Source organism: Hypanus sabinus, chromosome 14 (assembly GCF_030144855.1).
Source record: "Hypanus sabinus isolate sHypSab1 chromosome 14, sHypSab1.hap1, whole genome shotgun sequence".
Lineage (NCBI taxonomy): Eukaryota > Metazoa > Chordata > Chondrichthyes > Myliobatiformes > Dasyatidae > Hypanus > Hypanus sabinus.
Genome location: NC_082719.1, coordinates 54,037,605 through 54,061,327, shown reverse-complemented (window position 1 = coordinate 54,061,327; position 23,723 = coordinate 54,037,605). Strand labels below are relative to the sequence as shown.

General features: G+C 38.7%; 1 protein-coding gene across 1 annotated transcript in view; it reads left to right on the top strand.

Moving 5' to 3' along the window:
• clocka (clock circadian regulator a) overlaps positions 1-23,723 on the top strand; it is a 134,748-nt gene that overhangs the window by 69,449 nt on the left and 41,576 nt on the right. The window contains exon 8 of the mRNA XM_059988635.1: positions 22,174-22,287. Within this exon, the coding sequence (XP_059844618.1) occupies positions 22,174-22,287 (114 nt within the window). The remainder of the gene's footprint in view (positions 1-22,173; positions 22,288-23,723) is intronic.

The following is a 23,723-nucleotide window of genomic DNA, read 5'->3' as shown; positions in this document are numbered from 1 at the left end:
TGAAGGCAAATTAAGAAAGGTACTGAACAATTCCACAACTCTGTCCATGCTGAACACCATGACCTGTTGCCTACCAGAGGATAATTAGGTGTTGGCGCCAATCTCTGCTTCTCTGTTTGGAAAACATAATTGACCAAGGAAGGACCATGCTGCTCAGAGGAATTGTGAAAGTGACAAAAGCAGTGGTCTGACTACCATGGTTTTTTTTTGTAGGTAACTTATTTGCTTTGTCAATCAGGCAGTTACTTGTGAAATGTGGCTTGGTTTTAAGAGTTTGAGGGCCTTCAGGAAAGATGCAAGCATTTGGCTTTTGTGAGTAAAGAAGCAGAATCTACTCTGTGTGCATTAAGATTATCATATGAACAATAAGCCACTGTAAAAGTAGATGCCAAGACCAAAGCCCAGCTGGATGAATGGAAGGGTTGTTATATAGGCAGCGATTGAAGGTTTTGTGCCTGTACTTGCTAGAATTTAGAAGGGGTTAGGCTCTTATTGAAGCCTGGTCAATGTTGAAAGGCCTTGATAGAGTGGTTGTGAAGAGGATATTTCCTTTGGTAGGGTAGCTGAGGAACAGAAGGTACAGCCTCAAAATGGAGGTATGTCCATTTAGAACAGAGTTGAGGATTATTTTAGCCAGAGGGTGCTAACTCCGTGGAATTTGTTGCCACTTGCTTTTGTGGAGGCCAAGTCACTGGGTATATTTAAGGTGGAGATCGATAGGTTAGTCAAGGCATGAAAGGTTATGAGGAGAAAGCAAGAGAATGGAGTTAAGAGGGAAATGGATCAGCCATGATGAAATAGTAGAGCAGACTCAATGGGCCAAATGGCCCAATTCTGCTCTTGGGTCTCATGGTCTAAGATTCACAAACAAAAAGAAAAAAGAGAGGCGAAGAAAGGTGTCCAGAGCTGTCAGTGTCAACTCCTAATACCACCACAGAGGAGGCCCCAGATCCTGAGATTGAACTCACAGCCACGTCTCTCCTGCCAATCCTATAAATGCCCCTTGTCAGGCAAGATGTTATCCCACAAGAGTAAGATGGCCTTCACAGCGATTTAAATCTTCAGGCCTGAATGGGGCAATTGAGAATTTACTATACTGTGGGTATCTGTATATAGTAGTTGTACAATATACTGTGTATATAGTTGAGATGCATTCTCTACTGAGTTGGAGTTTATAATTAAGGAAGGGGAGAGTTGTGTATTTAATATCTCAGTATTTGAATAATCTTGTATCAAGTATTGATCAAGCATTCTTGTTAGTTTAAATAATTCATTATGGCTTATATGTATAAATATGTGAATTGCATACATCATCATGTGCAGTGTGCACCTCACTTAAAGTAAACACAAAGTTAGATTCGCATTTTGGACTCCTGTGTCTTCCTTTGACTTACTTTATTGTTTTGAACTTAGAAAACATATCAATGTCTTTCCTGACTTTGGGGGGGAGGGGTCACTCTGCTTGACAGGCGAGACTTGTGCTTCAGTTAGGAGCTGTTTTTGAATGCTTTCTTGTAAGATTCACCACACTTAATGATCTCTCAGTGAACTGGAAATGCTCAGACAATTTAATTCAGCCACGTAAGATGAAATGGACTGTCCTTTTTGATTCTGCTTATGAAACCTACTATGTTCTGCAATCAACAGTAATTTTGGTTCTAAATGTTCCTGCATTACGCTCCTGATATCAGCAAAGTTCATTTCAGCTATTTTGGTTGTAACAGTTAAGCTTCTATGTAAATTGCATGCTTTGTCACCCCATGCACTCAGCAACAGTTGCACTTGTTTTTCATCAATTATTTCATTTGTTTCAAAGCATTGCTCAATTTATCATTTTATTATTTGTTGTGTAATTGAGCTTGTCTATCTTTACAATGTAGCCACTCATTTCTGCTTTTTTTTAAAACTTGTTATTATCAGTTGGTATTCAGTATTTATGAACCTGTGGATGTGCTCATTGTTAATTTAATCTGCTTTCTGCCTTTTTTAAACTCTAATATTTCTTTTCACTTCTGAAAGAAGTACTTTTTTAAAATGCAAATGTCTCTCTCCCAGTCCAAAGAAAAATGTACCAAGCTTTTTAAAATGCAGATGTCTCTCTCCCAGTCCAAAGAAAAATGTACCAAGCTTTTTAAAATGCAAATGTCTCTCTCTCTCCCCTTCTAAAGAAAAATGTGCGGCACTTCAACAGGTAGGCAGTCCTCTCGGGTTTGTATCAAAGCTTCCTTGTTGACATTGTTATGCTTTTGGGCTCCAGAAACTGATTGAAAGAAAAATGAGATGCTGGTATATGATTTGTCTACTTACTTTTTCTTTTAGTGAGGTGCTCACATTCACATATCTAACATATAACTCATAATGAATTATGTAAACAAAGAATGACTAATCAAACAGTATAGTTATAATATTACTGAAATATTAAATACATTGCAATATTAACTAAAAAATAATATTGAGAACACAAGGTGTAGTGTTCTTGAAAGTGAGTCTATAGGTGATGGAATCAACTCAGTGTTGGAGTGAATGAAGTTATTCACTGTGGTTGAAGGGTAATAACTGTTCCTGAACTTGGTGGTGTGGGACCAAAGGCCCACTACATGTGTTGCTTGGATTTCCAGCATCTGCAGATTTTCTCTTGTTTATACTTATTTTGTAGGGTTGCTAAAAGGAACTTGTGAAATGCCCAAAGCAGATAAGTTTAGCCAGCATTGACCACATACCAAAAAGCAACCAGACATATTTAAGAATCTGACTGCTACCAGAATATGTCGCTTTGCTCTTTCTCAAGGATTTAGAGTACTACTTAAAGAAACTGATAGCGTTTACTTTTACATTTGCTGCTAGAATTTTAAAGAAACCTTTTGGGGAGGGGGGGAAACACCTAAGAATTCCTGGAATAGTTTTCCAGACTTGCCAGCAAATTAATGGGTTTGTTTATAGAAATTATTTCAGAATATTGTCTGAACAAAGTGATTGCTATGCTTCATCAGTGGAGATCTTGGGATAGAGGAATTTTCCCATGAGGTGCTCCTTGGCCTAGAGAAGGAAACTTCATCAATTCGTGAATCATTCAGCTAGATCCCAGCCCCCTCCTTTGTGAGAATCTCAAGAGCACCCGTTAAGGGGGGGGGGGTCAGTAGACCCAGGAAGTGGGAGAGAGAGAAATGTGCTGAAGAGCACGTTCCACCCGGGATGCAAAATAAGGCAACAGTGACTATTGTCTCATGGAGACCACATGAAAAGCCCTTGGGCAAGGTGGGCTGGTTGAGAGAGAGATTGCATCATCCCAACCTGATTGACACCTGCGACCCCGTGAGGAAGTATAAAGGAGAGTCTCAGGGGGACAGCTCCTTCAGACGCACCAAGAAGACACGAGAGTGATCCTGCAGCAGCGGGAAGCCATTCTGAAGGAAGCCACGTGCGTTAGATTCCGGGATTGGAATTTGTGGCTGGAATCACGGAAAACCGCTTTTAACTAACATTGGGGAGAGGGAACCAACGCTCCCCCGATTTCATAAAGACCCAGCAAGTTTTTTCTCTTCTCCCCCAATCTCTCTCTCTCGATCGCCCCACGGGAAACCCAGCGATTCCCAAAAGTCTGAAGCTTGGAGACTTCTGAGTGACTTTTATATTTCCAACGGACAATCTATTAACCCCTAGACAACAGTAGAGCTCACTTAATAATGATGATTATTACTATACCCACGCTTTAGATTGAGTATTGACGACATGCATTATCTGAATGTTTGTATTAACCTTACTTTTGTGTCCCTTTATAAATAAAAATGTTTGAAAATAGTGACTTCAGCTTGCCCACAAATGTTCATCTCTGCTCTCTTCCTCAGTCAATGTTATTTCCCATTGCTGATGGTCTTTTAATCCCATCAGTTTACCTTACAAATCTTGTGTGTTATTTTGTTGTAGTACTTAAATATATAGTCATAATACTGATTTTGTTATTCCTTGTATATTTTTTTGTATTTTTTCTTCATATCAACTGGAAGCAGATTGCTTATTCTTTTGACAGTACAATATTTATAGAAGGTTAGATGAATCATCAAGTTGTCTTCACTTCATTAAGATGCAAATGTTTTTTTCAAATTTTGAAATTGTAATGTAGTCATTGCTTTATGGGAACTTTTTAACCAAAGATTTTTCTTCCTGAAGGAGATGGTGAATCTCCTATTAAGTATTTCACTATTGGCTTCCTGTTTAATCTCAATGATTAAAACAGACAGAATGTTGAGTATTGTGTTTTACATTCAGCAAGATGTAACCGAGTGATTTGAGAAAGTTTCTCAATGATCCATTAAACAGGCAATGCAGGACTTGTGGAAAGAAAAATTAGAGCTAACACATCAGGTCAAAAATCCATTATCAGAACTGGAAATGTGAGAAGACAATATAGCTTTAAGTAGCAGATAGAATGGGGGAAGGATGGATAGAACAAAGGAAGTACCTCTGTTAAGGTGAGGCTATAGTTGTTCTGGGCTCTAAGTTCTTTCTTGTATAGATGCTGCCTGACCTGCTAATGTGTTTCCAGCAATGTTGGTTTTTATTTTTATATTTACAGTATCTGTAGTTTCTCTGATGGTCTCTTTCCTATCTCCGTCAACCTCACCCCCCAAAAAAAAAATCAATGTAGTTACGTTATGTCAACACAATAGATCGGTCTTCTTGGTATTAGTTATAATTAATTTCCACATTTTTAAAACTTAATACGGCCAAATACTCACTCCTCAAAGTAGCTGATGAGTGCTACTACCTAAGAATGTACTTTACAAATGTGGTCCTTCATCAACACTTCAGATGTTGGCTTTGCACCATAGAAAAGGTAAAGGTTTTGCACTAATTGTCCTGCTTTTCACTAGAGTCTGTATAGTGAAAGCAACCCATTTTTTGGGGGGATTCATTTTGTATTTCCCCTGGAAATTTATAATTTATCTGCAAAGCCCTAATCTCAAGTCAGAAAGAAAGTTGCATTCCCCAATGCATATTTATATTGGAAATAGGATTTTTCCATTCTTTATTTAACACTTCCAAGTGTTTTTGGTTCACTGGTCCTTAAACACTTGTCGCAGAAGTAGTGTTTATTCTTTTGGGACGGAGTTTTTAAACAATTACTTGTTCATATTTCTTGAGTATTGAATATTATGCACAGCTTATTTACCATTGAGCTGCAACATAAAAATTAGCTCAAAGAAAATCCAAAATTTTTGGCCTAGCTTAAGACCCTTTTTTTCTGATGAAGTGGAGTTTTTTCTATTGCAAATACTTTACTTTTTTTTCACTCTGAATACAGAGTAAGCTTGTCTCACCAGTTATATTGCACAAAATTTTCCTGGATGTGCTTCTGTTGGATGTTTCTGTATACTAGTGGAAAAATATAACCATTATACACAGCTATTAATAACTTTCATAGTGATGGAATGGTTGGGTAATGAAATAATGATTTCTTCAATATATGAGAACAAAATGCATCTCATTTCCCCATGCCAAAATTAAAATCATGATCATTCTATTTCTTAACAATCCAATAAAATATTTTGTTTGACAATTAAGTGCTTACTAATTAAAGGATTTAACAGTGCATCTTTTTCATGATGAAATTCGTGCAAATAAAAGACAAACTGTCATCTTTTCATTCTTATTTAAGTACAACTGAGTATTATCTTTAATATTAAAATAAATTGGTCATGAATTTATTCAAAGGTCTAAATGTGGTTCTGAAGGGAAGGGGAAAGAAGAATGCAGTAGTGATAGGGGATTTCATAATTAGAGGAGCAGATAGATTCTGTGAACGTGAAAAAGAAATACAGATAGTATTTTGCCTCCCAGGTGCCAGGATCAGGGATATCTTGGATTTAGTCCATAACATTATAAAGGGGAAGGGTAAGCAGCTAAAAGTTGTGGTACATATTGGTACTAATGACATGGGGAGGGGTCGTGAAGAGAGAATATAGGGAGCTGGGTGGAAAGCTGACAAGCAGGACCTCCAGGTTAATAATTTCTAGATTGATGCCTGTGCTACAGGTCAGTGGGGGTAATAATAGGATGATATGGTGGATGAATATCTGACTGAAGAATTGGTAAGGGGGGGCAGGTTTTAAATTTCTGGATCATTGCATTTTCTTCTGGGGAAGGTATAACAAAAAGGACAGGTTACACCAGAACCAGAGGGGGACCTTTATCTTTGCAGGCAGATTTGAAAGAGCTGTCAGGGGCAGTTAAACTCATTTAGCAGTGGGATGGGAACCGGAGTGATGGGGATGTGGATGGTGCAGTTGGTATACAAGTAGATGTAGTGTGTAGTTAGACTGAGAGGATTGGCAGGCAGATAATTGAGCAAAATTGCAGTTAGTGGGATGTTGAAGTATAACATGGGGGACAAATCAGAGGTGCTATACATGAATGTACAGTATGTGGAATAAGATAGATGATCTTGAACAGTTATGAGATTGGTAGGTATGACTTTGTGGCTATCATTGAGTCAAGGCTCAACGATGATCATAGTTGGGAGCTTAACATCCAAGGATACACATTGTGTCAAAAAGACAGTAGGCAGAGGGGGTGGAGTGGCTCTCATGGTTTTAAAAACAATCCTTAGAAAGAGATAACACCATTGGAAGATGTCAAATCCTTGTGGGTAGAGTTAAGAAACTGCAATGTAAATTGACCTGAAGGGGAGTTACATGCAGGCATTCAAACAGTAGCCAGGCTGTGGGATACTAATTGCAACAAGAGATATAAAAGGAGTGTAAAAATGACAATGTTATGATAGTGATGGGGTTTGTAATATGCAGGTAGATTGGGGAAAATCAGGTTAGCGCTGAATCCCAAGAGAGGGTATTTGTAGAATGTCTATGAGATGGCTTTTTAGAGGAGCTTGTGGTTGAGGACTAGAGGAAAGCCAATTCTGGATTGGGTGTTGTGTAATTAACCGGATTTCATTGGAAGCTTAAGGGACTTCATTAGGAACCCTTAAGAGTCAGTGATCATAAGATGATAGAATTAACCCTGCAGTTTGAGAGGAAGAAGATAAGGTCAGATGCATCTATATTCCAGTTGAGTATAGGGAATTACAGAGAGATGGGACAGGAGCTGGCCTAAGTTGATTGGAATGGAATACTAGCAGGGATAATGGCTTAACAGCAATGGTTGACATTTCTGGGGGCAGTTCAGAAGTTGCAAGATGGATACATCCCAATGGTAAAGATGTTTTCTAAAGGGAGGATGAGGCAACTGAGGCTGACAAAAGAAGTTGAAGACAGCATATCAGGAAAAGAGGGCATATAATATCGCAAAAATTAGTGGGAAAATAGAAGATTGGCAAGCATTTAAAATTCAACTGAAGGCAACTGAAAAAGGCATAAGGATACTACTACTACTTCGAGTCAGGCCTAGGGGGCTGGTGTCGGGCACTATGACGGAATCTCCACTCCTCTCTCTTCCCTCATCAGTGTGTTGAGTTCATCTACATCAGCTGCGCCACAATCTTCTAGGAGCGTGTTGACCGTAGTCTTGGGAGAGTGCCCAGGGTTCATCCTCCCATGCTTGGGCTCTCATGTGAGGACAGTGCCCCGCTAATTACAGTCTACTCGCCTCGATTATAGTAGTGAGCATCGGTAGGTCGCCATAGAGCTCACTGTTCATCACGTGCTGTTGCCAACTCACGTCAAGAACCATCCGGAACATTTGTGTCAAGAATGATGAGTTCGGAGACTTTCACATGGTCTTGGTGAGTGTCCACGTTTCGCATCTGTACGTGAGAATGGACTCTGACTGCTATGAAAATCCTCTTTCTGAGCCCTCTGTTCAGCTTTGACCTCCAGATTTCCTTCATGTCGTTCATAGCCCTCCACGCCAGCACCTTCTGTATCTTTATGTCCTTCTCCAAACTCATCATTCTTGACCCAAGATATTTGAAGTCTAAGACTTTCTTAATTGTATTATTCTTTACGGTCTTGAGAGTACCTTCATTGCAGTTAAACACCATGTACTCTGTCTTTTTAGCATTTAGGTGAAGTCCAACTTGATTGCAGTCAATTTCCACTTTTGTCAGTAGCTGTTGTGGCTTCCTCCATCTGGTCAGAGAGCAGGACTATGTCATATGCAAAATTGAGATCTGTGAGCGTAACTAGTCTGACCCTTTTGGTTTGTCATGATCTTTGGTAGCTTGACGTAGTGTGTAATCAAGGACAATTATAAAGATGTAGGGTGCCAGAGAGTCTCCTTGCAGCACACCAGCTAGGAGCTCGAACACTGCTGTTTCTCCATCTGGTGATACAACTTTTGCCATGTTCTTGGTATAGCTGGACTCTATTGCTCTCAGTAGATAGTCTGGCATGCCGTAAGCTTTCAGGATCTTCAGCATTTTACCTCTGTAAATGGAGTAAAAAGCTTTGTGAAAATCGATGAATGTGAGCACGGCTGGTAGGTTGTTCTTCTTGACTTCCTTGATGAGTCTATGGAGAGCCTGACACCTAAGGATAGAAATGATGAAATAGAAAGGTAAATTATGCAAGAATATAGTAGAGGATACCAAAAGATTTTTCAGAATTATAAAAAAATAAGAGCAGTGAGAGTGGTTATTGGATCACTGGAAAATGATGCTAGAGAGGTGGAAATGGGGGAATAAAGAAATGGTGGACCAACTTGGAGTCATAGAACATCACGGGACAGTATCAGGCCCTTTGACCCATTTAGTCTGTGCTGTAGTTAAGTATTTTGAGCCACTTAGTGTGGAAGGCGCTAGTGGTATATCAGGGAGCCTAACTGAGTGTAGTTGCTATTACTAAGGAGAAGATGTTTGGAAAGCTGAAAGATCTTAAGGTAGGTAAGTCACCTAGACCAGATGGAGTACAGCCCAGTGCTCTGAAAGAGGTAGCTGAAGTGATCGCAGAGGCAACAGTAATGATCTTTCAAGAATCACTCGATTCTGGAATTGTTCTAGAGGACTGGAAAATTGCAAATGTCATTCCTCCCTTTGAGAAGGAAGAGAGGCTGAAGAAAAGAAATTGTAGGCCATTTAGCCAGATGTCAGTGATTGGGAAGATGTTGGAGTCTATTACTAAGAATGAGGTTTCTGGGTATTTGGAGGCACGTGATAAAATAGGCCAAAGTCAGCTTGGTTTGCTTAAGGGGAAATTTTGCCTGACAAATCTGTTGGAATTCTTTGAGGAAATAACAGACAAATAGACAAAGTAGAGTCAGTGTACGTTGTTTACTTGGATTTTCGGAAGGTCTCTGAAAAGGTGCAGCACATGAGGCTGTTTAACAAGATAAGAGCCCATGGTATTACAGGAAAGATACCAGTATTGATAGAAAATTGGACATCAATTCTGTCACAGGAAGCAAAGTGTGGGAATAAATTGAGCCTTTTCTGGTTGGAAACTGGTGACTGGTGGTGTTCCTCGGGTCAGTTTTTGGACCACTTCTCATCTTATATGTAAATAATTTGGATAACAGAATCAATGGTTTCATGGCTAAGTTTGCAGATGATATGAAGATAGGTGGAGGGGTAGGTAGTGAAGAAACAGAGAGTCTGTAGAAGGACTTTGACAGATTGAGAGAATGGGCAAAGAAGTGGCAGATGGAATACTGTGTAGGGAACTGAATGGTCATACACTTTTATAGAACAAATAAAGGCGTAGACTTTTTTAACTAGGAAGAAAATTCAAAGATCAGAGGTGCAAAAGGACTTGGTAGTCCTTGTGCAGAATTCCCTAAAGGTTAACTTGCAGGTTGAGTTGGTGGTTAGGAAGGCAAATGCAATATTGGCATTCATTGTGAGAGAACTAGGATATAAGAGCATTTAAAGCTGAGGCTTTAGAAAGCATTGATCAGAATGTACTTGAAACATTGTGAACAGATTGGGGCTCTATATCAGAAAAGATGCCCTTGTATTGGAAAGGGACCCAGAGGAGATTCATGGGAATGATTCACGGAATGAAAGAGTTGACATGTAAGGAGCATTTGATGGCTCTAGGCCTGTACCTGCTGGAGCTTCAAATAATGAGGGGGTATCTCATTGAAACCTGTCAAATATTGAATGGCCTAGATAGAGTGGATGTGGAGAGGGAGGGTATGTTTCCTATAGTAGGTGAGTCTGGGAACAGAGGGCACAGCCTCAGAATAGAGGGACATCCATTTTCAAAAGAGATGAGGAATTTCTTAAACGGAAGGGTAGTGAATCTGTGGAATTCATTGCCACAGACAGCTGTGGAGGCCAAGTCATCGAATATATTTAAAGCTGAGGTTCTTTATTAAGGGAGAAAGCAGGAGAATGGAATTGAGAGGGATAATAAATGTTAGAGCAGCCTCAATAGGGCAGTTGGTTTATTTCAACCTCCATGTGTTATGGTCTTATTGGATACATTCCAAAAGAACTGCTTCTGGGAGCACTTGTGTTTAGTCTCAGGAGAATTGTCAATCTATTGAGAATGCAAATCGAAATCAGCGTCGGCAGTTCATCTATAAATTCAACAGCAAAAGTTCATCCAAAATATTGTATTCTCTCAGTACTCAGTTAATGATGGTTCTGTTTTGTTTGCAGTTAGGGAAATTTAGCCCAAGGTTTACATGGGTTCATTTCAATATTTTTGCCAAAATTTAGTTTCATAATCAGTTATAATAATAGTTTGTGAATAATCAGTCATGCAACATAATTGTTTATTTTTTTGCATTTAAAATATTGGTATGTGGAAGATAGTTACCTGAAACCATTTTACTGATATTATTAACTAACATTGAACCTGCTGAGTTTTTCCAGAATTTGACCTTTTATTTCAGTTTTGCATTATCTGCACTATATTGCTTCTGAAACACCACAAGATTATTCTGTCTTTTAAAGAGGAACTGAATTATGCAGCTGATCTAGTATGGCATGACACAAGAGAAAGCAGGCCTGTTGATTTTTCCCAGGACTGCAATGGGTGCCTTAGTGCAGTTGGAGAGAAAGTGAGGCATCTTGGTTCATTTGATGCTGGAAAATAAAGAAATTGCTGGAGGTGCTCAACAGATCTGGTAACAGCTTTGGAGAGAGTAAGTCCAATAAAACTGCATGTTGTAAAGCTGATGGCAGAGTTTAAGCACCCATGATGGTGAGATGGTACAACAATTTGCATTCACCATGAATATGAAGACCCTTTCTTTTATGTACAGGAAGGCTACTTCAGAATAGTCCAGGCTTTATATAGTAGCAAATTATGCTCTGGTAATTTGGACACAGATCTCTCTCCAAAATGGTGTCAGTGAACAATGCAACTAACAGCAATGTCCTGCAGACAGTCCATGAAACTATTTATTTTACTACTTCTTTCAAATATGATTCTATTACTAAGCCATGTGTGATTGGAACCTGTGATTTACATTTTGATGGTGTGTTTGTGGCCCGAAAGAGTGATCTAGTGCTTTGCTGTCTCTGAGGGTGTTTGGTGAGGTTCAGCATTGAGCTGAGTGTACGGCCAGAAGGCCTGGAAGCCTGGAGATGTGGCATGAGCCTGTCATCAACTCTATTGCTTCTCTCCAATTGATAATAAATGTACTTTTCAATCTTTGAAATCCCTGTAAGGCTGATAGGCAATTTCAGCAAGCAATTAGGAAAGGAAATGTTAAGTAGCCTTTATTACAGAAGGATTTTAGAAGAGTGGAGGCATCTAACTCCAATTATACAAGAACTTGGTAAGACTACAGCTGGAATATCATGTCCAGGTCTAATCTCCCTACTTAAGGAAGGATGTGATTGCCATAAAGGGGGAGTGTAAAGAGGGATCATCAGATTGATTCCTGGGTTGGTGAGTTTATCATTTTAAGATTAAGATAAATATTAATCTTGGGTTGTTCCTTGGGTGTTAAAGTGATCTCAATCAAACATATAAAATTCCTACAATGCCTGATAGATAAATGAGGTGTTGATGCTTCCCCTGCCGTATAAGTTTAGAGCAACAGATCACAGAATCATAGAAGTGCTTGTCTCAGAAACTGGCTCTTTTGGCTCATCTCATCCATGCTAATCATGATGCCTACCAACACTAATCCTGTTTGCCTTCACTAGGCCCATATCTCTTTATACCTTTCCTATCCAAGTACCTCTCCAATCGCCTTTTAAACTTTTAAGCTTGTTGCATATAACCCCCATCCTCTGAGTGGAAAATCCTACTCCTCTCATCTCCTTTAAATTTTACCCCACCCACCCCAATCTGTGTCTTCTCGTTCTGGGCTCCCCTTTGTGAGGAAAAAGATTCTGGCTATCTTATCTGTGTCCCTTATAATTTTGTAATCCTCTGTAAGATCATCCTGTTAACTTACTCCCTTTACAATGAGAACAAACCCAACCCATTCAATCTCTCCCTGTAACTGCAGATCTTCAATCCAGTAAACATCTTGAATTTTTTCACCACACTCTATTGGTACCACATTCTTCCTGTAGTGTAGCAACCTGAACTGTACATACAACTGTTTAAGTGCAGTCCAATCAATGTATCTGTCCTAACTCTATACTCAGCGCCTTGGTTCATAAAGGCAAGTATCCTAATTCACCTGTGTCATTACTTTCAGTGAACATGGACCTGCATCCCAAGGTCTCCCTGCCATTGACTGTATGTGTCTTATCAGAATTTAACCTCCCAAATGTATTATCGTACATATATCTGGATTAACTTCCATTTAGCAACACTCCACCCAGCTTTCCAGCTGACCTATGATCTGTATGATAGACAACGTTCTTCACTATCTATCACTGCACTAGCTTGTAGTTTGCATTTGCAAGTGACATAGTTCAGTTAATTGAAAATCCTAAAATAGATGCTAGAAATCTGAAACAAATACAAAAAATCTTGGAAAGAGTCAGCAGTTCAGGCAGCATCTTAGGAAAGTGTAATAATAAGAATATTTCAGATTTAAGGCCCTTGATCAGAATTAGGGAAATGAGAAAGTTCATTGGGTGGTTTTAAGAAGCAGAGCAGAAAGTCAGAAGATGAGTAAGCAAAAGAAATATCTCTTAGCAGGTAAAACTGTTGTTGCCTGAGTGATTCTCATGTTTATAGAGATGTTCTAGTTAACAGATAAAAAACAGCAAAAACATTACATCCCCCCCCCCCTTTTCTGGTGGTGTCAGGACAAACCAGTCCTGCTGTAGGATTATCCATGCACGATATTAATGTCTGTACTTCCTGTTGCAGCTGGTTGACCTGTCAACTCCCTTATATGTGTCTTGTTTTTAAAATGTAGAAAACGTAATATCGATGTGTTATAAAGAAGGCAAGACAGCGGCTATACTTTATTAGGAGTTTGAAGAGATTTAGCCTGTCAACAAATACACTGCAAAAAAAATAAAAAAAAAAAATTCTGTAGTTGTACCGTGGTGAGCTTTCTGACAGGTTGCATCACTGTCTGATATGGAGAGGCTACTACATAGGACTGAAAGAAGCTGGAGAAGGTGGTAAATCTAGTCAGCTCCATCTTGGGTACTAGCCTACAAAGTACCCAGGACATCTTCAGGGAGCAGTGTCTCAGAAAGGCAGCTTCCATTATTAAGGACCTCCAGAACCCAGGACATGCCCTTTTCTCACTGTTACCATCAGGTAGGAGATACAGAAGTCTGAAGGCACACACTCAGTGATTCAGGAACAGCTTTTTCCCCTCTGCCATCTGATTCCTAAATGGACATTGAATCTTTGGACACTACCTCACTTTTTTTAATATACAGTATTTCTGTTTTTGTACATTTTTTGAATCTATTCAATATATATCATAATTGATTTATATTATTATTTAAAAAAATTTATTTATCATATTTTTTTCTCTTTGCTAGATTATGTATTGCATTGAACTGCTTCAAAGTTAACAAATTTCACGTCACATGATAATAATCCTAATTCTGATTCTGGGTTGGTGCAGTTCGTATTTCCATACAGCCTAGAAAGAAGCCATTCAGCCCTATTAAATTCATGACAGCTCCTATAGCAATCACATTCACTTGTTTATTTCTCTGTAAGCTCTCTCTATAGGCAATTTATAGCAGAAATTAACAGCATAGCACATCTTTCGATGTGGGAGGAAGTCCATGTGGTAACAGAGTTGCATGCAGTCATTATTATATCAAAGGTCATTATTAAATCTGGGCCAATGAAGTTATGTGATAACAGCTATAATAGCCTCACCAGTGTGAGGCTATGCATGCAGAATTTAAACATCTTACAGGATCCTGAGCATTAACTTTTGCAATGCATGTTTGATGATCTGCCTGAATGTTGAGGAGTGGATTAATTTCTGCGCACAGTATTTCTTTGAATTGCTATTTTATTATAGGGAATATTTGTTTCGTCTTTTAGTCTGATATAATATGTACCATGTACCATGAAACATGCATGAGCTCCTTTATGCAATAGCAGATAATAGATTGTTAAACCATGCAAAAATATTTAACACATGGCTTCAAAGATCCTGACATTCAAGTTCATAGCAACCTTGACAACCTGTATCAAAGAGGTTCCCTGCTCAATGTTCACCTCCCACTAATGATATTTTAGTAGAAGGTGCAATCAAACTAGATGTTGTTACAATTCAGCAACAATGAATATAGAATTGAGACACATTTTTACAAACAAATAAAACTTTTATTAAACGCTGCTCAAAAAAAACTAAAAGTAAACAAATGACTAACTTAACCGGAAGTGGACTGCTATTCGGCAGCTCGAGCAGTTCTTAAAATGAGAAATGCGAACACAGTAGTAAATGCAAAAGTCCAAATGATTTACACAGTCAGTCAGGAGAGATTTTTCTAGAAGTAATGAATTCCTCGACGTCATGACATTACTGCTGATCCCAGTCGAAATATGCCTTGCCCGAAGGATTTACGTCTACAGAAATAAAACGGCTTAAAGGCATTGACCTTTCCTTGGCGAAACCCTGCTCCAGTCCTTTCTGCTCTTTAGCAGGGACTATCTTGGATTAATTCTTTCCGTATGAAGATTAAATAAGGTCAAACCTGTTTACCGCCAACACCAACTTTCCTCGATCCTTCAGTTTCCGGAACTTCGATACTTCTTCACTCTCCGACTGAACTTTAACTGGCAGCGATTTTCAGAACTGCCAGCACAATGATTCTTACAGTAGAAATTAAAACTCCGCTTTAAAACGAAACTGCATCATGAAATCAAATACGCAGTAGAATGGAGTCAACGACGACTTAAGCCACAAACTGATCTGCGTCACAGTGATGTGTGCACCTTTTATACCCTGTTGAAACAGGCCATCACATGACCTCTCATTGGTGGGAAAATTGCGTCACTCCACCCTCACAAGACCATTACATCATGCCCAGCAGAAACTCAATTACATCATGGTGATGTGACAGTCACAAGATACGCATGGGTACATAACAATGTAAACTCAAAAATATAAAAGCGCTTGGGCAAGAAATTATATTTTAGGGAAGTTTTAAATTACACATTTGGAGAGACAAAATCTTTCAGAGTGGGAGACACAAAAAGCCCTGAGCGTGCCTCTAATAGATGCACTCGAGAACAGAGGATTGACAGTTTTGGATGGAATTTGAAAAGTACCGATTTTGAAAAGACTAGAAGTACCGATGAGTGAAATCATGAAAATTGTATTTTTAGATTTCTACTATTTGGGGGATTGATGTCTGAGATGTTAACTGAAGAACTCTGGGATTGTCTAGTTTAAAAAAAATACAGATATTGAAAATCTGAAATGAAAAACAAAAATGCTGTAAGTAATTAGCAGATCATGAGGAAGTGAAACCAAGCTAGCATTTCAGGTCAAGAATTCTTCATCAAAACTGAACAAAAATGGAGACATTTAAAGCAGTGGAGGTGGAAGGGAAGAAGAGAACTAAAGAAATTGTCAGGTCTAGAGACAACACATTTTTTTGGGCAGTAGACTAAAGAAGATGTGAAGCTATGCAGTAGTATTCCCATACTTGAGTATTCCTAGCTAGTCGATGAAAAACACATTAGATTTGGGAAATAATCTTTCAGAATTAAAAAATGACATCTGTAGTTTTGTTTCAGAGCTGTAAATGAATAGAATCTATATCCAATAGAAAAAAATTTTGGCCTAGCAATTCCCTCATGCTCTTTTTATGGTTAAGATGTCATTATTTGGCTTCAGGATACTATTTTTAATCTTGTGAATCCTATCCTGGCAGGGAGGTTTGTTAAGGCTGTTGGGGAGAGTTTAAACTAGAATTGCTGGGGAGTGAGAACTAAACTGAAGAGATGGAGGAAGAGGCATTTGGCTCACAAATATAGAAAGCTTGGAGACTGCGAGAGAGAGGATAGGCAGGTGATAGAGAAGGGAAGTGCTCAGACTGATGGTTTGAGGTGTGTATTTTAATGCAAGGAGTATTATGAACAAATCAGATGAGCTTGGAGCATGGATCAGTACTTGGAGCTATGATATTGTGGCCATTATAGAGATTTGAATGGCTCAGGGGCAGGAATGGTTACTTCAAATGCCAAGCTTTAGATGTTTTGGAAAGGACAGGGAGGGAGGCAGAAGAGGAGGGGGCGTGGCACTGTTGATCAGAGATAGTGTCATGGCTGCGGAAAAGAAGGAAATCATGGAGGGATTGTCTATGGAGTCTCTGTGGGTGTAAGTTGGAAACAGGAAGGGGTTAATAACTCTACTGGGTGCTTTTTATAGACCACCCAATAGTAATAAGGACATCAAGGAGCAGATAAAGAGACAGATTCTGGAAAGGTGTAATAATAACAGGATTGTCGTGGTGGAAGATTTTAATTACCCAAATATCAATTGGCATGTCCCTAGAGTGAGGGGTTTAGATGGGGTGGAGTTTATTAGGTGTGTTCAGGAAGGTTTGTTGACACAATATGTAGATAAGCTTACAAGAGGAGAGGCTGTACTTGATCTGGTATTGGGAAATGAACCTGGTCAGGTGTCAGATCTCTCAGTGGGAGAGCATTTTGGAGATAGTGATCACAATTCTATCTCCTTTACCATAGCATTGGAGAGGGATGGGAACAGACTTGTTAGGAAAGTGTTTAATTGGAGTAAAGGGAACTATAAGGCTATCAGGCAGGAACTTAGAAGCATAAATTGGAAACAGATGTTCTGAGGGAAATGTACAGAAGGAATGTTTAGTGGATATTTGCGTGGAGTTCTGCATAGGTACTTTCCAATGAGATAGGGAAAGAATGGTAGGGTACATGAACCATAGCGTACTAAGGCTGTTGTAAATCTACTCCAGAAGAAAAGAGAAGCTTACGAAAGGTTCAAAAAACTAGGTAATGATAGAGATCTAGAAGATTAAAAGGCTAGCAGGAAGGAACTTAAGAGTGAAATTAGGAGAGCCAGAAGGGGCCATGAGAAGAGCTTGGCAGACAGGATTAACGAAAACCCCAAGGCATTCTATAAGTATGTGAAGAGCAGGAGGATAAGACATGAGAGAATAGGATCAATCAAGTGTGACAGTGGAAAAGTGTGTATGGAACCGGAGAAGATAGCGAAGGTTCTTAATGAATTCTTTGCTTCAGTATTCACTACGGAAAAGGATCTTGGTGATTGTAGGGATGACTTACAGCAGAATGAAAAGCTTCAGCATGTAGATATTAAGAAAGAGGATATGTAGGAGCTTTTGTAAAGCATCAAGTTGGATAAATCACCGGGACCAGACAAGATGTACCCCAGGCTACTGTGGGAAGTGAAGGAGGAGATTGCTGAGCCTCTGGCAATGACCTTTGCATCATCAGTGGGGACTGGAGAGGTTCCGGAGGATTGGTGGGTTGTGGATGTTGTACCCTTATTCAAGAAAAGGAGTAGAGATAGCCCAGGATATTTTAAACCAGTGAGTCTTACTTCAGTGGTTGGTAAGTTGATGGAGAAGATCCTGAGAGGCTGGATTTATGAACATTTGGAGAGGCATAATATGATTAGGAATAGTCAGCATGGCTTTGTAAAATTCAGGTCGTGCCTTATGAGCCTGATTGAAATTTTTTTTTAGGATGTGACTAAACACATTGAAGAAGGTAAGCAGTAGATGTAGTGTATATGGATTTCAGCAAAGCATTTGACAAGGTACCCCATGCAAGGCTTATTGAGAAAGTCAGGAGGTATGGGATCCAAGGGGACATTGCTTTGTGGATCCTGAACTGGCTTGCCCACAGAAGGCAAAGAGTCATTGTGGGTGGGTCATATTCTGCATGGAGGTCAGTGACCAGTGGTGTGCCTCAGGGGTCTGTTCTGGGACCCCTACTCTTTTGTGATTTTTATAAATGACCTGGGTGAGGAAGATTAGGGATGGGTTAGTAAATTTGCTGATGACACAAAGGTTGGGGGTGTTGTAGATAGTGTGGAGACAAGTAAGAGGTTACAGCGGGACATTGATAGGATGCAAAACTGGGCTGAGAAGTGGCAGATGAGGTTCAACCCAGATAAGTGTAAAGTGGTTCATTTTGATAGGTCAAGTATAATGGCAGAATATAGTGTTAATGGTAAGACTCTTGGCAGTGTGGAGGATCAGAGGAATCTTGGGGTCCGAGTCCATGGGACACTCAAAGCTGCTACACAGGTTGACTCTATGGTTCAGAAGGCATACGGTGCATTGACCTTCATCAATCATGGGATTGAGTTTAGTAGCCCAGAGGTAATGTTGCAGCTATATAGGACCCTGATCAGACCCCACTTGGAGAACTGTGCTCATTTCTGGTCGACTCACTACAGGAAGGAAGTGGAAACCATAGAAAAGGTGCAGAGGAGATTTACAAGGGTGTTGCGTAGATTGGGGAGCATGCCTTATGAGAATAGGTTGAGTGAACTCGGCCTTTTCTCTTTGGAGAGATGGAGGATAAGAGGTGACCTGATAGAGGTGTATAAGATGATGAGAGGCATTGATTGTGTGGACAGTCAGAGGCTTTTTCCCCAGGATTGATATGGCTAGCATGAGAGGGCACAGTTTTAAGATGCTTGGTAGTAGATACAGAGGAGATGTCGGGGTAAGTTTTTTACTCAGAGACTGGTGAGTGTGTGGAATGGGCTGCCGGCGACAGTGGTAGAGGTGGATATGATAGGGTATTTTAAGAGACTCCTGGATAGGTACATGGAGCTTAGAAAATTAGAGGGCTTTGTTTAAGCTAGGTAATTTCTAAGGTAAGGACATGTTTGGCACAGCTTTGTGGGCCAAAGGGCCTATATTGTGCTGTAGGTTTTCTATGTTTCTAATACCTTGCAAAGTTCATTTATGTTGATTGATAAAGAAAAACATTAGATTTGTAGTATAATGTGATTTGGTTTCAGGATGCAAGTACAGTACTTAGATAGCTGAACTCATCATCTAGCCCTTAAAGGCACATGCACATACTGCAACCAACATTTTATCCAACCAAGTGGTTGCAGTTTACTTCAAGCATTGTTGCCTAAGTGATTATTGATCCTTTTTGAAAAGGTTTTTGAGAGGCTGATGGATCACATCATCCACAGGCAGGATAGCTTCTGTTCAAAGGAGCCACTTTGACAAGGAACCTCGAGGTCCTCTTGGTAAGAAGTTGCTAGGGAGCATTTTTACTGGACATGAGCGAAGTATTTAAATTTCTGCACTCTGGGAAAATTTCCATTCAAGCAAATCCCTGAGTTAGTTTGTCTGCTGCTGTGTTCTGGTTGAGAAATCATGTTTGGTGAAATGGTGTATCATTGATGCAGCTCTGATTAGCAAACTTTAAGATGCAATATCCATATGTAGGCAAGAATATTTCTGAGACTTGAAATACAAAAGATTCTCCAGATGCTGGAAATACAGAGTAATGTACACAAAATGCTGGAGAAACTGAGCAGGTCAGGAAGCCACTTTGGAGATAAATAAAGAGCCAATGTTTTAGGGTCTTCCTGTGAAATCTATCAAGTCTAATTAAGAGCTCAGAGCTAAATATGTTTGGCCTTGGAGAGGACACTGGAAAAATAAGCAAGCCAGCATCAATAGATTTGGAAGACTTTGAAAGCAGACATCGATGATAAAATTCACTATGGACTTCAGTGTGCCAGCAGAATTTGTAGTTGACTAACAACTAGTTGAGAACAAAGATTTCCAACTAGGGTGAAAACCTATGACCTACTGGGAAATAGTGGTCCCTTGAGTATGCGTAATGATAATGCATGTAGAGTTATAGTGGTTAGCCCTTTAAGTAAGATTCATTTTGAGTCTTTAGTGCAAATAAAAGCTAGTGTTTTAAGAAACAGAACCTGTCATTACTTAGACCAGTATGGTTGAAGATCTCACTAGAAGCACGTTTTGGGTGCTATTCTACTGTTTAATAATTTGGGCAAGATAGACATTTGAAAAAGAATGCTTGCTAATGAGAAAGTTTTGCACCAGGATAATTGTAAAATGGTAACAGCTTAGTGTATCCAGAAAATTCATCATGTGTTGAATTTATAACTTGTGTTTTATTTCAAGACTTTTAGTATTTAATGTGTGCAGTGCCCAGAATATTTTATTTTATTCTTAAGTATAGAATTTGATTAAATGCTGAAGGAATTGGTTCATAATGATCTTATGGCAAGAAATCATTCAAGTAGCTTACCCTTGTGTTTTTTTGCTAATGATGACTATTGCCATCCGTTTTTTTCATTTATAGTTTATTCTTTGTGGATAAAAGAAGTAGCTTTCATGTACAGGGAGTTATTTGATATAAATCTTTGGATACCTATGTCTTTAGAACATCAAATATCTGTGTTTCTGGAGGTTATAATTATTGTGGTGATATAATTTTTACCTCTAGGCATTAGTTTTTCTTTGCTATACCTCATGAGGGAATATTCCAAAAGGAAAAAATTCAAAGTGAAGATGACACAGCACGCTTTTCAAAGTGTTTTAAATTTTGGAAGCGGGCATATGCCATTCAATTATGTCTGATGCCTATTTAATTTGGTGACAACATTTTAGTGAAGTTATTCTTGCATTGTCTCTAATACCTAATGAAATACACGTAAGCAAGGGATTTCATTGGTATATATGACAGTAAACTTATCTGATTCATAATGACACATGTCAGATCGGCAGTGAAATATTCAAATAATATTGTAGTTCAACATGAGTTTGAAATATAAACAATATAGGCCATCAGTTAATCCTCGTCTTGTGAACAAATTCAGATACAAAACAAATGCGCAAAGTAACACCAAACAAAACTGAGGGATGCTTTTGACAGACAACTAGTCTATGGTTGTTTCATCCAGTGACCCAATTGTTCAGCGCTGGACCACAGCTACATATCAGATTAACAGCAATAAACCAAACTTTTGATCTTACAGCATAATGAAATTCTGATGCATTGTTGATTTTGGAATAATGGCAGAATTCAGATATTCATGTGAAGTCAAGGTCTGCAGCATTCATGGACTGTTTTAACCTACTGTCTGATGTTCTACCAAAATAAGGTTATAGATTATAGAAAGAAAAGAGATGAATTACTATATCAGAATTCATTGGTACTTCTATGGTATTTGAATTAATTTTTATTGCAAGCAAACATGCTTGCACAAGTAAGTTATTTTATTAATGTCTTCAGATGGAAAACAACTTTGTCTGTTTGTCCTTTTAGTAACAGTAACAATACTCCTGATAACCATATTGATAACCATCATTTGTCACTTTGGGATCGTACTAACCATCAAAGTCATATGGTTAGTGAATTACCAATTTCTAAGGAATGTTGAGACGCAGTAGATTGTTGGTTGATCAAAATTCTAATTTGGCCTTAATTGATTTTGTTTAAAGAAGATCATCAGGGAAGATTTCTTTCTTTTCCCCAGAAGCTACTATTTGAGGATTGCTACAGAAGATTATTTGCAGTTTTTTGTGTTTCTTTAATTTTAAGTATCTTAACTTGTTTGAAAGCTTTACTTTCCAAGGACGTTACTTAAATCTGAATCCTAGTGATGTATGTAAAATTTTGCACCGAGGAAGATAATTTGTTAACTCTTGTTAAGCTTCTTCATTCTTAACTTGGAAGTACTTACCAAGTTACTTCAAATAGAAACTTTTACTTTGGATTATCAGTAATTTTTTTCAATATCTACTACAGTTTGCTGTTGGCGATTAGAATCTTAATCTGCAAATAAAAATCCCTTTGGAGATTGTTTGCTATTGTTTTCATTACCTTAATGTATTTAAATAGTTTGTGTTTTTTACAGCCAACAATCATCTTGAATTCTGTTGTCATATGCTCAGAGGAACAATATATCCTAAAGAACCTCCGGTCCATGAATATGTAAAATTCATAGGCACTTTGAAGTCACTGAATAACTGTAAGTTGTTTAAAATTAAGCAAGCATATTTGATATCCATGATGTTTGCTTTGTATATACAGTACTATTCAAAAGTCTTGTGCACTCTAGCTATTTATAAGACTTTTGAACAGTACTGTATTTGTCAACGAGCAGCAGAGAGCAAGTTCGTAAATCTGACGGGAACAAAGGATGTTAGGAATGTCGAAGGTGGAGTGCCACGGGGGGGGGGGGGGGGGTGGGTGGAACAGGTGGCAAAGGAGTGCCGGGGCAGAGGGTGATGCAGGTGCAGACACAACCAGTTCTGAGGCACCAGGCAAAGTCATTTGATTCCAAACAATTTGTTTATTTATCATTACAGAATGTCTCTTTGATGCTTCCTGCTTTCCCCCCTCCTTCTTCCCCTTTTCCCAACCTCGGTTCTCCTCTCCCTGCCCCCTTTTCAGTCTCAATCCCATATCAGGATCAGGTTTATCATTACTCTCGTATGTCATGTGGTTTTTTTTGCGCAAGATCCCAATGGTTCAAATAATTAAACTGCACAAATTCTTCAGACATGCATTTATTTGCTCCAATTGCTTCTCTTGTTTAGCCCTTTTTCAAACAATACTTGTCAATTGAAAATTACAAATCCAACTGTGAATCTTGAATCCTTCACCTATCATGCTTATAAATCCCGATGTACTTGATGGCATTTTCCTTTATTTGCTCTCTGTGAAAACATAATTTGCATTCAGTGCTAAGGGCATTCAAAATATACCACTGACACCATTTAAGAAACTAGATCAGTGGGCTGGATGGGGCCCAACAAGGGTGGAGGCATTTTTTATCTTGGCTATTGTGAAGTGAATAACTATTATGAGAGTAGAAGTAATGACAACCAAAATATAAACAGATTCTTTTTAAAGTTAGTTAAGAATAAAAATATCAGAAATAGAAATTTTTGATTGCACAGAAGATTTTATTCAGAAAAAGCTTGAAAGCTCAAGTTGACACTTCAGTTAAAAATCCTTAGGTTTAAGGGGAGGGAGTAGCAATTCAAATGGGAATGGTCAGGCTAATGAGGGGAAAAAGTAGGAAGCGATTTTGCTGTGATGGTTTAAAAAAACTTATTTATAAGGCAACGAGGGAATTGTGCAAGAGAGATTCAGGAGAGCACTGTTAGAGGAAGGAATAAAAAAAGGAACTTCCGAGAACCTTTAAAACTTAGAATTCTCTCTCTACATCAGCTACTTACAATAATCATGCTTAAATATTGTTAACTTAGAACCTGTGTTTAATTTTCCATTTTTATTATAGTTAAATATTTATTTAGATCTTATCTATCTAATTAATAAGATGTTTCAAATTTGGAAATATTAATTCTCAACTACTTTTAATCCAATAAATAGAATTTTTAAGGACCTTACTTCCTTTTAAAGCTAGAGTGAGCCATAAATACACACTGTTCCAAAACT